This window comes from Camelus bactrianus, chromosome 9, assembly GCF_048773025.1.
Source record: "Camelus bactrianus isolate YW-2024 breed Bactrian camel chromosome 9, ASM4877302v1, whole genome shotgun sequence".
Classification (NCBI taxonomy): Eukaryota; Metazoa; Chordata; class Mammalia; order Artiodactyla; family Camelidae; genus Camelus; species Camelus bactrianus.
The window spans coordinates 3,462,682-3,476,717 of NC_133547.1; the positions used below are offsets into that span (position 1 = coordinate 3,462,682).

A 14,036-nucleotide genomic window follows, 5' to 3' on the forward strand; every position below is an offset into this window, starting at 1 on the left:
GAAGCTTCCTCATGCATTCATTCCATCATCCACCCACTGCTTCCTTCTTATCCTTACTATTTTCTGTCTGTCTGTCCCCTGTTCACATGTCCTCATTTGCACATCTACCTATTCTTTTTATTTTAATTTTTTGGGGGTGCGGTAATTAGGTTTACTTATTTATTTTTAGAGGAGGTACGGGGGATTGAACCCAGGACCTTGTGTATGCTAAGCATGTGCTCTACCAGTTGAGCTATACCCTCCCCCCACCTATTCTTTCATTTGCCCTTGTCTATCATTCATTCTTACATCTGTTCACCCATTCCTGCCTTCATTAATCCATCAATTCATTCATCTGCTCACCTATTTACTTGTTCAGTATCCATCAGTTTACCCATGCATTTATCCATCCACTACATCCAAAAGCAGTTCACCCAGTGACTAGCACAAGGCTTCCTAGAGACCAAGTGGTCAATACATGCTTATTGAGTGAACAGTAGTCCTAACACTGATTTCACTTTCTACCATTGAACACCTCTCTCTACCAGGCGATCCACATATGCTATTCCTAGTTATCACCAACAGCCCTCTGAGACACAGACAGGTGTCTCACCTGGGACTTCAGGGAGTCTGTGTGGTTAGACTGTGGGTCCCGCCCCCCACCCTGTGGCTGTCTCTTACAAACAACAACAACGTCTTCCAGGCTGTTGAGTCAAGACTTCTCGATTTCATTGGTGTGAGTCTCCTCCCCCACTTTCACTTTCAAATGAGGAAGAGAAAGGGGACTGTTATCACATCAAAAAACTGCAAAGCAATGTATGGTTTTCGAGGCAGTGGTTCCTTTTACTTGAGACCTGTAAAAGCTCAGAGTGTCCAAGATGTCTGTAATGAGACTGTGATACATCTGGTCCAGTCTCTCTGTTCTCTCCTGTCTGGTTCATGCTACTCATCTTTCAGCTCTCAGATTTGATGCTGCTTCCTCTGCAAACTTTTGCCTGCACCCATCCGTGCTCGCATAGAGCCCTATCATCACCCTATCTATTTGCTATATATTAACTCTCTCTCCCAGACTAGACCACAAGCTCCTCCCAAGAGGGACCAGGTCGGTTTATCTCCACATCTCCAGGGCCTGGCACACAGGAGGTTTTAGGAAACACACACATTCTCACTGGATGAGCTCTTCCCTCTGAAAGCAGGCTCCATCCTTTCACCCGTTTATGGTGGACAGAGTCCTGGTCCCCCAGACCTGTAGTGTCCCTATTCCCAGAACCTGTGAATACATTGTATGTGGCAAAAGGGATTTCACAGATGTGACTTAATGAGGAATCATGCTATTGGGAGATTATCCTGGATAGTCTGGATGGGTTCAATATAATACTTATGAAGGAGGCAAAGGGCTCAGGGTTATAGAAGGCAATGTGAAGATGGAGACAGACAAGACATGGAAACAACCCAAATGTCCATCGACAGATGACTGGATAAAGAAGATGTGGTATATAGATACACACAATGGAATACTACTCAGCCATGAAAAAGAATAAAATCATGCCATTTGCAGCAACATGGGTGGACCAGGAGATTGTCATTCTAAGTGAAATAAGCCAGAAAGAGAAAGAAAAATACCATATGATATCTCTTATATGTGGAATCTTAAAAAAAAAAGGACATAAATGAACTTATCTATAAAACAGAAACAGACTCACAGACATAGAGAACAAACTTATGGTTACCAAGGGGGAAAGTGAGTGAGAAGGGATAAATTGGGAATCTGAAATTTGCGCCTCTCGGGAAGTGATGGAAATGTTAGCTACCTTGATTGTGGCGGTAGTTACATGGGTGTAGACATCTATTAAAATTCATCAAATCGTACATCTGAAATACATGTAGTTTACTGTACAGGAACCATACCACAATAAAGGTGTTACAATTTTTTTAGAAGATGGAGGCAGAGGTCAGTGATATGCGAGGCCACAAGCCAAGGGATGCAGGTGCCTCTAGAAGCTGGAAAGGGAAGGGAATTGGATTCTCCCCTACAGCCTTCTAGAAGGAATGCAGCCTGCCAACCTATTTTGGACTTCTCTCCTCCAGAACTGAAAGCCATTTTAGTTTGTGACAGTTTGTTATAACAGCAATAGTTATAACAAGAAAAATGACTACTATTAGCTTCAATGGCATCTTCTTTCGGATCCCACACCCCCAGGCGTCTTCACCCTTAGGACGTGCGCTTCTGTCCATGCACCTGCTTCCCCCAAGTTCTCATCCATCCACTTGCTGCACACATATTTAAGGGCTACCAGGGGTGACCTACTGTGTGAGGTGCTGGGGGTGATCTGGGGAGTAACAGCAGACATGAACTCTACTCTCTTGAAGCTCATGGAGTAAAGCATTAACCAAACTACTGCTCACTGTCTTGATGAGCAGCAATTAAAGCTGCTGTGGGAAACAGATCCCCTCCCCAAGGAAAAAAATATATATAAATTTATTTCTCTCTCACTCAACAGAACATAGTTGAACAGTTTAGGGCTGTTTATCAATAGCTTTGCTTTTTATCAGCATGTACCTTTCATATGTGGTTCAGAGCCAGCAGAAAAGGGAGACAGAGAGAGGGAGAGAGGGAAAGAGAGAGGGAGGGGGAGAGAGGGAGAGAGAGAGGGAGAGAGGGATGTCTCTCACCTCTTCATAGGGGCACTAAGCCCATCCCGGGGGCTCCGCCCTCACGACCTAGGCCTAATTACCTCCCAGGGGCCCCACTTCCTAATACCAGCACGTTGAGAGTTAGGGCTTCAATGTAAGAATTTTGGGGAGACACGGGAGGCATCACAACAGCATCCCTGGGGAGACCTCGTATCCACTGCTTATTTCTAAAGAAGTCCGGAAAGCTCATGCCACCGTAAGGGGGCGGCCCTACTGTGGGGTCCCGGAAACCTCTCCCATCCCATACCAGTCAGAGGCTTGAGCTGCAGCTAATCTGAGTCTTGGCAGGAAGCCTTAAGATCCTCCTGGAACATGAGAAGATGAAAGGCTTGTGAGGAACTGCTACCTCCCACTCGCCTTCTTCTCTGAAGAAGCTTTCGTGAGAAAGCTTCTCGCTGTTTCCTGGGTTCTGATGAAGGGTGAGTCTTTTTGCTCTGTGTCCCTCTGATGGGGGCTGCAGAATATAAAAACGCTTAGCGGTAGTCCAGGTTTGACTCTTGGGCTAGGCAAAAAGGTATTTATTTGGCTTTTGCCCCTGGTTCCTGGCACGGAGCTCCTAAAACCTTTGGCATTTCCTGATTGAGGAGGGTTGACAGGCGTGTCATCTGTTCTAATGAGGCCACTCTTGGTGGGTGTCTGGGGGGCTGGTTATCAGAAAGACCAAGACTTGATTAGATGCATGGAAATCCCACCAGCCCTCAACCTGCCACCAACCTCCAGAGAGGGGAGATGGGCTGGAGATTGAGTTAGTCATCAGTAGCCAGTAATCTAACCATTCATGTCTATGGAATGGAAAAGCCATTAAAAAAAAAAAAAACAAAACCCTAGGAGGAAGAACTTTCTGAGTCATAAAACTGGTTTAAAGAAGCTGGGTAGATAAGGCGCTCGTTTGAAAGCATTGCTGAGAATATCAACCTTGTTTTCTGGTGCAACATGGAGGACATGAATCTTCACGACTCTTAGTAAATTGTGCTGTTGAAATGAATGGACATGCAGAAGTGGTATCTGACCAAAAGGGCCTTATAATAACCTCAAAAAAATCACGGTCATGTCTTTCGAAAATAACTTTCCAAGAAACATCTGTGATTATAATTGGTTTCCCTCCTTGATACTTTGTGGCCTTACTGATTTTCTGGATTCCTGAAATGGTAAGGCGAGTAAGATCTACTAAGACGACAGAGCCTCAGGAGTATTCTGGTCTTCTTCCAAAGGAACCAGGGGTTAAAAAAAAAAAAACCAATAAAAACCAAAGACTTGCTGGGTTTCTTACTTTAACAAAAGACTGAGAATTCTGTGTTATTATTATTATTTAATTGAAGTATAGTCAGTTTACGATGTGTCAATTTCTGGTGCACAGCATCATGTTTCAGTCATACATATACATACATATATTCCTTTTCACATTCTTTGTCATCATAGGTTACTATGAGACACTGAACACAGTTCCCTGTGCTGTAGACAGTTGAGTAAAGCAAAGGGGAGGAAACTCTTCCATAGAGAAGGGGAAGTTGGACGGGACTGCTGTAAACAAAATGCCCGCTGGAGAAACCGAGAGGTTGGAGTACAGTGGTCTTTTCATTGGCTGAGTTATGACAGTGTCTCACTGGCTGAGCTGTTGCCAGGGAAGGAGAAAATTTTTCCTTTGGGACAGTAAAGTGGTCTTGCCTTCTGTCTGGGGGTGCAGGTACCCTTCTTCCTGTGGGGAATGCAACTGACTCTAGCAGCAGGACCTGACAGCTCCCCCTTCTCCATTTTTATTCTCCCATTTTAGTGAGGTTTCCCTTTATTAATTTTATTAAAATTGTGTTGTTATTGTCATATTATTTCCTCTCTCATTGCCTTTTTCCTCCTAAGTTTATGTGCTTTTCTTACATCTCCTTAATGTCTTTTCATGAGGTTTCAGGAAGAAATGTGTGTGTTCCACCTGCATGTTTACATGACAGTCCTTGTATCGGTCCTTAAACTCAGTGGCCCCAAACTCTAAGCTCTAGAAGCATTCACTCTTTTTTGTAAACTCAGTTTTTCTCATCCCAAAGCACCTCACTTAAAATTTAAAAACATTTAAAGTGAGAGCCAGCAATTCCACTCCTGGGTATATGTCTGAAGTAAATGAAAATATTAATTCAAAAAGATACACGCACTCCTAATGTTCATAGCAGTGCTATTTACAGTAGCCAAGACATGGAAGCAACCTAAGTGTCCATCAACAGATGATAGATAAAGAAGATGTGGTGTATATATATGGTGTGTGTATATATATGGTATGTGTAGATATGATATATATATATGGTGTGTGTGTGTATATATGTATATGTATATATATATATAATGGAATATTACTTGGCCATAACAAAGAATTAATTTTTGCCATTTGCAACAACATGGATGGACTTGGAGGGTATTACGCTAAGTGAAATAAATCAGACACAGAAAGACAAATCCCGTATGTCATCACTTATATGTGAAATATAAAAAATAAAACTAGTGAATATAACAGAAAAGAAACAGACTCACAGATAACAGAGAACAAGCTAGTAGTTACCAGTGGGGAGAAGGAAGGAGGGCGGGGCAAGATGGGGATGGAGGATTAGGAGGTACAAACTGCTGTGTGTAAAATAAATAAGCAACCAGGATATATTGTACAGCACAGGGAATACAACCCATATTTTGTAGTAACTACAAGTGGAGTATAACCTTCAAAAATTGTGAATCACTCTATTGTACACCTAAAACTTATGTAATATTGTAAATCAACTATACCTCAATAAAAATAAATATAAAAAAGGAACAAAAAACCATTTAAAACTAACATCAATTTCAGCAAATTTAGAAAATTCATATAAACAAGAAGGAAAAGAAGATTGACCATTCTACTACTCAGAATACTACTTTACAAACACTGGGCTATAGAGGACGTGGGGAACAGCTCAGTGGTAGAGCATGTGCTTACATGCACGAGGACCTGGGTTCAATCCCCAGTCCCTCCATTACAAGAAAATAAACAACCAACCAGCAGTTTCTCACCACTTTGCTTTGATTCGTGAATATGCCTTAGAATTGGACGATCTGAGGTCTGAGCTGTCGGAGGTCCCTGAGGTGGCTTGAGAGCCTGTTGCAATAAGTAGTTGTCATTTCCTGATTGTGACTATGTGATAGAAACTGTGGGTATGTGACACTAGAGGTTTATAAAGCCGGAGCAAGGCTGTTACAGCATTTCTGTTACCAAATCAGGTCTGTCTGCCTGCCACACAGCAACGGGCGTCCGGAGAACATTCAGGCTTACCACCAGCAGCAGCGTTGGCGGAAGATCTTGGAAGAGGCGCAGACGGACCAGCATGATCTCCCAACTCCTGACCCTGCTCTGCGTTGGTGCGTCTCGGGGGACAGGAGGACAAGGTGTTGCAGGTGGTGGTGGGCTGGGCTGTTGCGCAGCTGGAGTTGGTGTGACCCGTGGGGTAGGTATTAGGGTCAGGTGGATAAGCAAGGGATAGAAACGTCCATTTCCTGAATACATGTCATGTACGAGGAGTATGTTGGGTACTTCACACACATTTTCCTCCGCCTGTTTTCCAAAATCCAGTCATTCCTGAAGTCCCCAGGGACATTCTGCCCTCTGTATGTGACATCTGTTTTCTTTCCTGCGTGATATTCTTCTTCAAGTTGCCTTGGGGTTTTATATTATTGTTTTTCAAACAACTCTATTTTATTGTATTATTATTTTAAAACATTTCTTTAAAATAAAAATGATCCTGACCTGCCTTCTCCTTGGGTAACCGTAAGATTGTTTTCTATGTCTGAGGCTCTTTCTGTTTCGTAAGTAAGTTCATTTGTACTAGTTTTTAGATTCCACGTGTAAGTGATAACATACACTATTTGTCTTTCTCTGTCTGACTTAGTATGATCATCTCTAGGTCCATCCATGTTGCTGCAAACGGCATTTTTCATTCTTTTTTTTATGGCTGAGTAGCATTCCAATGTATATATCACATATTCTTTACCCAGTCATCTGTCTGTGGACACTCAGGTCGCTTCCACGTCTTGGCTGTTGTATATGGTGCTGCTGGGAACGCCGGGGCGCTTGTATCTCTTCTGATCAGTGTTTTCATCTTTCCCGGATACATGCCCAGGAGTGGGATTGCTGGATCACATGGTTTTTTGAGGAATCTCCATACTGTTTTCCACAGTGGCTGCACCAAACTGCATTCCCACCAGCAGTGTAGGAGGGTTCTCTTTTCTCCACAGCCTCTCCAGCATTTGTTGTTTGTGGATTTTTGAATGATGGCTGTTCTGACTGGTGTGAGGTGATGCCTCATTGTAGTTTTGATTTGCATTTCTCTGATAATTAGCAGTGTTGAGCATGTTTTCATGTGCCTGTTGGCCATCTGTGTGTCTTCTTTGGAGATTTGTCTGTTTAGGTCTTCTGCCCATTTTTTGATTGGGTTATGTGTTTTCCTTTTGTTACTCTATTTTAAATATTAAATATTTCTCTTTTTTAAAAAAAAAACTATTTTAAAAGAAGATCTGTAAAACACTTGTTACTGAGAAATCAGTATCTCTCATCAAAAACAGAGGATAACCATCAGCACACAGTCAGTAGGGGAAATAAAGTAATTCCATTCAGTTCGAATTAGCTGCTGCTGCTGCCTGCCAGAGCACCCAGCTGGGCTCTTCCTTTTCGTGATTAAGACAGAGAAAAACAGGAAGAGAATGACCTTCTCACACAGATTCAATGTTATTGAATCTCACGTCACTGTATGACCTAAAGTCATTTTCCATCTCGTAGAAAAATTCTGCAGAACAGTTTCCACCCTCGCTTTGCAGGAGAGGAGCCTGAGGTCAACAGCTGAAGTGACCTGCTGGGGCCACTCAACTACTACCTGGAGAAGTGGAGTTCAAACTCTGGCCTGTGCAGCTCCAAAGACCCTCACTTTCCACTGAGCCATACTAGGAAATGAAAAAGGTCTCAGTCTGGGGGAGCTTTGGGGTGGAAATGTGTGGAGTGTGAATGAAGGGAGTCGTGGTTTGGAGAACCTGGAGAAGATAAGTGAACACTGAATCCAATGATCTCAGTAGGTGGTTGGCAATCGTTGTATGTAAAGGGCCAGGGAGTTGAGAGCCTCGGGGGGCCACACGGTCTCCTGCAACTTCTCAGTGCCTGTTAAGAGTGGGGGGCACCAGACAGACAAGCGATAATGAGTGTCGGTGAGGAGGTGGGGAGGAGGGAAGCCTGGGGTACTGCTGGTGGGATGTATACTGGTGCACTCATTATCAGAAACAGTATGAAGTTTCCTCAAAAAATCAGAACTAGAACTACCTTAGGATCCAACAACCCTACTTCCAGGCAGGTATCTGAAGGAAATGAAATCACCATTTTGAAGAGATGCCAGCACTCCCATGTTCACTGCAGGGTAATTCAAAGTAGCCCAGGCAGGGAAACACTGTAAGTGTCCATCAATGAGTGGGTCAAGAAGACACGTGTGTGAGCGCACATGTGTGACTACTACTCAGCCACGAGAAAGAAGGAAATCCTGCCACTTGCAACAACGTGGATGGACCCTGAGGGCATTATGCGAAGTGAAATACATCCGAGAAGGACTAGCACTTGGGATAACTGTATCACTTACATGTGGAACCTAAAAATGTTGAACTCATAGGAACAGAGTGGAATGGTGGTCACAGGGGCTGAGAGTCGGCTCAAAGGCTTCTAAGTGGAGAAAGTTCTCGGGACTCTAACGAGCAGCAGGGTGACTACAGCTAACAACACAGGATTATGTAAGGGGGCTGAAAAAATAAAAGTTTCCAGTATTGCCTGGTGTCCCCTGGGGGGCAAAGTTTTCCCCAATAGAGAATCATTGTTACAAGCTAACTGAACTAGAATACCTCTGTTGGTGTCAAAGAACACATTTCTTTTCTTTCTTTTTTTTTTTTTTTATTAATTTGGTGGGGAGGTCATTAGGTTTATCAATTTTTAGAGGAGGTACTGGGGATTGAACCCAGGACCTCGTGCATGCTAAGCACACACTCTTACCACTGAGCTATACCCTCTCCCTTACGAACACGTTTCTCAGAGTTTGATCCAGAGCCATAAGAGGAAGATGGGGAATATGAGTGACATCAATTTTAGGCTTTTGAGATTGACTCTGGGGCCCCGAGGACAGGACTCGTGGCCAGGTGCAATGTCAGAGGTGCACTCAGACCACTGTGTGAGAGTGGAGGACCACGTTTTCAGCAGCTGATGTGTAGGTCATGGGGTTGTGCTGGAAGGAGGTGGTGCCACTGACAGGGAGTTTGGGAAGCCACTGTTATTTCTGAAGTTTCAATAATCTTTGCAAATGACTCTCTTCATCTAAGGCTTAAACTCAGTCAGTCCACACGTGTTTCCTGAAAATTTGCCAAAATCTAGACAAGCACTGAGGATGCATTCTCTGCCCTGAGAGGCTTAAATTCTAGTGACTCCAGATATCTGATGAAACCCAAGAGCATCAAGAATAATACCTACTTGGCGGGGGAGGGTGTAGCTCAGTGGTAGAGCACGTACTTAGCATGCACAAGGCCCTGGGTTCAATCCCCAGTACCGCCATTAAAAAATGTATTTAAAAAAAAAATAACTACTACATATAAAATAGGTAAGCAACAAGGTCCTACTGCATAGTACTGGGAACTATAATATCTTGTTATAGCCTATAATGAAAGAGAATGTATACCTGTGTAACTGAATCACTATCCTGTACACCAGGGACTAACACAACATTGTAAATCAACTATACTTTCAATACAAAAAAAATTTTTTAAAGAATAATAGGTGTCATTAAAACCTAAGTGTTCTTTTCCCCAACCAAATGGTTTTTGTCATCATTGGTGACCCTGTCTCTAGAAGCCATGGCACCAGGGGAAGGGATGGGTCCTATGTCCTCTACAATGTTGACACCCTCAGTGTGACAAAGTTGACCAGCGGTCAAGTCTAGTGTCTCTTGTCTTCTCCTCCACCATAAAATCTAGAGGTGACATCACAGGATAGACGAATGATGGATAAAGGATGAATGGTGGGGAGAAACGGGTAGGTTCTGGGGCAAAGCGGCAGAACCATGCAGCACCCGGGGGGGCTCTGTGCGGGGAGAGGAACCCGGGATGGTGAAGGGGGACAGTGTGAGAAATGGAAGGGAAGCTGTCGGGGTAGGCCCTGGACATCTCCATGGCCTCGTTCCCAGAAGCTCTAGATACGCTTCCACAGCCAAAGAGAACTAAGTTGCTAGGAGGAAGTCAGACTTGACCAACCTAGTCCTGGTTCTGAAGACGGAGGAAGAGGCCACAAGCCAAGGAATGCGGGCAGCCTCTAGCAGTTGGAAAAGTCCAGGATATCTGATTCTCCCTGCTAGAGCTTCCAGGAGGAACGCAGCTCTGCGGACACCTTGATTTTAGCCCGTGAGACCTGTGCTGTTGGGTTTCTCTCACCTGGGGCGTTGCAAGAAAATAAATATGTGATGTTAGACGCCACTAAGTTGGTGGTAACTTGTCACAGCAGCCACAGCAAACTGACACACACTGATGCCACATGTGTTCTCGGGGAGGAGGCTGGGACTGCGAGCGAATGAGATGATGAGGGGCCTGAGCTCAGTGTGAGCCCTGGGACGGCCCCTCAGGGACCAAGAGGGAGATGACGTGGGCTCCGTGCAGGTGCTGGCGTCTCAGGGACTATCCTTTGCAGGGCTCTGTGTTGGCCAAGGAGACCTAAGAAGAGATGGTGAGTGTTTCTTCCTTGAACCTTCCCTGATCCCTCACCCCAGAGGCTCCACTTTCCCTTCTTCCTTCTTTAAACGGGCTTCCTGAGAGCAGGTGAGTCGACCACATCCAGTCCTGAGATCTGCTTCCTTCCAGAGTCACCTCCCAAGCCCTCCCTGAGCGCCTGGCCCAGCTTGGTGGCACCTGCCCGCAGTAACGTGACCCTGCGCTGCTCGACTCCTACCAAGGATGTAAACTTTGCTCTCAGAAAGGGAGGAAAGGTCTTGGAGCTCTTGCAATCACCTGATTCCACAGAGGGCCAGGCTGAATTTCACCTGACGGATCTAAAAAGCATTAATGCTGGAGAGTACACCTGTGAATACTACAGAAAAGGCCATCCCCACATAAGTTCACAGCCCAGTGATGTCCTGCAACTACTGGTGACAGGTGAGGAGGGGGTGCCTCAGAATGACGTGGGATCTCCCTAGGGACAGGGACGAGGGAGGAGCCAGAGGAAGGGGGGGGCGGGGTGTCCCCATCTCCAGCGTAGTTGGGGAGGGGGAGACGGAGAAAGTCAGGCAGAGAACTGATGCCTTGGTTTTACCCAGGGCTTGTAGGAGGGAGCAGCTCCTTCCTGGAGTCAGAGTAGAAAGAGGCTGAGCTCAGGTACCTGTCATTCCCACACTCCCTGAGAGCCTCCTTCCAGGAGAACAGGGGTGAGTGGGGGACCCAAGGCTTCTCCCCGTGATCTCAGAGCCCTCCTTCTCTTACAGGGTATTTTCCTAAACCTTCCCTCCAAGCCCACCAAAGGGGTGTTGTGACTGAAGGAGCAGAGGTGACCCTGCAGTGCCAGAGGCCAGACACTGAAATTGTGGCTGTAATGTTTGCCCTACTGAAGGCAGGAACGCCAATGCCCATGCAGCGCCGGAGTCCAGAGGAGAAGAGGGCGGAGTTCTCCCTTCAGAATGTGAGCATCGGTGACACAGGGAACTACAGCTGTGTGTACTACCAGACAAGGGCCCCTTTCTTGGCCTCCCGCCCCAGTGATCACCTTGCAATCCGGGTCACAGGTAAGATTTTTACCAGAAGGAGAACCAGGGCTGGATAATCTTCCTGCCACCTGAGGGAGTGGACTGGAGGGAGGTTCTGTCCCTCCAAGACTCTGGAGCTTGGAAAAATCACCTGGGCAGGATGGCTTTAGGGCCAGAATCCTGCAGACCAGTGGAGCAGATCTTGTTTCGAGAGCCAATGCAGGTGGTGGAGAACCACATAAAAGGAGGCTGGGCAGGGGCTTCCCACCATGGATGATCAGATGTGCTCTGAGGGGTCCAGGCTTGGTGTGTGTGGGGGGCACTTGTAATACCTGACCCCCACTAGGAAAATAAGATACAACCACGAAGTCATTGCACATGTCCTGGGTGGGGCACCAACTCGTTTAGACTGAAGTGTGAACGACACCTCTGGAAGTTATGCAGAAAGAGGGTCCAGCAAGAAGACAAAGGAGGAGGGAGACGTGTCATCAAAACTGGGTCCCATCAAAGGGCCCGGGAAGCGAACACCTTCCTACAGCACTCAGAGACTTGCAGGAAGATCTGTGCTTCATTGTCATTCATGCTCTACCACTCCTGCCTCTCAGCTTGGCCCAGTCAAGCCTTCCCCTTCCTTCCTCCCTCCCTCTCTTCCTTCCTTCATTTTTGAAAGAGGTCATTTTTAAAAACTGCAGTAACAACACATAATATAAAATCCACCATCGTAACCATTTTAAGTGTACGTTTCAGTAGTGTTAAGTACATTCCCATGTTGTACAATCATTGTCACCCTCCAACTCCAGAGACTTCTTCATCTTGCAGAACTCCATTGAACCACACATCCCCCTCGCCCTCCCCCAGCCCCGGCAACCACCATGCTGTCTTCCGTCCCTAGAACTCTGACCACAGATACTTTACGGAAGTGGAGCCACACTTCTGCGCGGCTTATTTGTCCTTCTGTGACTGGCTTATTTCGCTCAGCATCACGTCCTCAAGGCTCACTCAGGGAGCATCTGTAAAACGGGGCTGTGGCGGGGGGCGGGGTCAGCGTGCACACCTAACCCACACAGCTTTTGTGAGAACTAAAGATAACGAAAGTAATCAATTACAACCCACAGTTCTGATAACAGTATTTGTATTACTCAAAATACTTGAGTCCAAGTGACAAAAGTCTTCCTTGAAGTAGCCTAGAAAGAGTAGGGGAAATACATATATATATATATATATATATATATATATATTGGCCTATGGAATTAAGGAACCACTCAGAGGTTCCTAACCTGGCACTACTGACATTTTTGAGCTGGATAATTTTATCTTTGGGAGGGGAGAGAAAAATGCATCCCAGGAGGGGAGGGTGCAGCTCAGTGGAAGAGCGTGTGCTTATTATTAGCAGGCACGAGGGCCTGGGTTCAATGCCCAGCAGCCCCATTAAAAATAAATCAATCTAATTACCCACCCACCCCCACCAAATAAAATAAAAACATCATCATTTGGGCTATTAAAACAAAATACCACAGGCTGGTGGCTTATAAAAAACAGAATTTTTTCTCTCACTGCTCTGGAGGCTGGACATCTGCGTTCAGGGTGCCAGCGTGGTGGGGTGAGGGCCTCTTCTGGGTTACAAACTTCTCCTGTGTCTTCACATGGTGGAAGGGGACAAGGGAGCTCTCTGGGGTCTCTTTTACACACTATTGCATATAAAATAGATAAACAACAAGGACCTACCGTTTAACACAGGGAACTATATTCAGTATCTTGTAATAACCTGTAACGGAAAAAAATTTAAAACTAGCACAACATTGTACATCAACTCTGCTTCAACAAATTGTTTTTAATGTGAATAAATGCAAAGTTTCAGACAGGAAAAAAAAACCCCACCAAAGTCCTAATGGAATATTCCAGGAAATAGTAGACTAAAAACATGTGTATCCCTCTAATAATAATAGTAAATATTATCCTTATTATTACTTATGAATATTGGTGGAAATTACATGACCTCTTAAGGTCTTCCAGCTTCTAAAAAGGCCACGGGGCGTGTATCTGTCTGTCTCAAAATGCTGATAAAACAGAGCAAAATTGGTAAGCTGGATTTGCTCTCTACAGAAGGAGGAGCTATTAAATTGTGGGTTATTCAACAACTGGTGAATACATTAAAAAGTTCCTCTGTTTCTTGGCATACGAGGAACCTTCTGAGTTTCTTGCTTGATGGTTACATGTATCGCTGCCTCTGACATGACTATGCTGACATAACAGCTGACCTGGAATGCACCAAGAAACTGTCCTCAGACTCAGTCTAGACCTTGTCTGTCTTCCTTCAGCTGCTCCTCAAATCCTGGCAACTGTCGCCAAGGGCAACAGGTAGAAGAAGAGAAGAGGATGCCTTTCGGAGGGTGGATGATTGGGTGTAGGCGCACTGATAGATAATTTTTTAAAATTTTTATTGAAGTGTAATTGATTTACAGTGCTAGCTTCAAGTGTACAGCAAAGTGATTCAGTTACACATATACATATGTATATATATTTTCTTTCAGAGTCTTATCCATTATAGGTTATTACAAGAAACTGAGTATAATTCCCTGTGCTATACAGTAGGTCCTTGTTATTTATCTATTT

General features: G+C 45.0%; 2 protein-coding genes across 3 annotated transcripts in view; one reads left to right on the plus strand and one right to left on the minus strand.

Annotated features, from left to right (window-relative positions):
• The window catches only part of LOC141578561 (uncharacterized), a 50,419-nt gene that overhangs the window by 6,939 nt on the left and 29,444 nt on the right, over nucleotides 1-14,036 (minus strand). For both annotated transcript variants that reach the window (XM_074369129.1, XM_074369128.1), the window contains exon 3: nucleotides 13,149-13,188. In XM_074369129.1, the coding sequence (XP_074225230.1) occupies nucleotides 13,149-13,188 (40 nt within the window). The remainder of the gene's footprint in view (nucleotides 1-13,148; nucleotides 13,189-14,036) is intronic.
• On the plus strand, nucleotides 5,929-11,726 carry LOC123618778 (T-cell-interacting, activating receptor on myeloid cells protein 1-like). Its single transcript, XM_045521782.2, has 4 exons — nucleotides 5,929-6,042; nucleotides 10,379-10,414; nucleotides 10,549-10,839; nucleotides 11,166-11,726. Exons 1-4 carry the CDS (start codon nucleotides 6,009-6,011, stop codon nucleotides 11,498-11,500), a joined length of 696 nt encoding a protein of 231 aa, XP_045377738.2. The 5' UTR covers nucleotides 5,929-6,008; the 3' UTR covers nucleotides 11,501-11,726.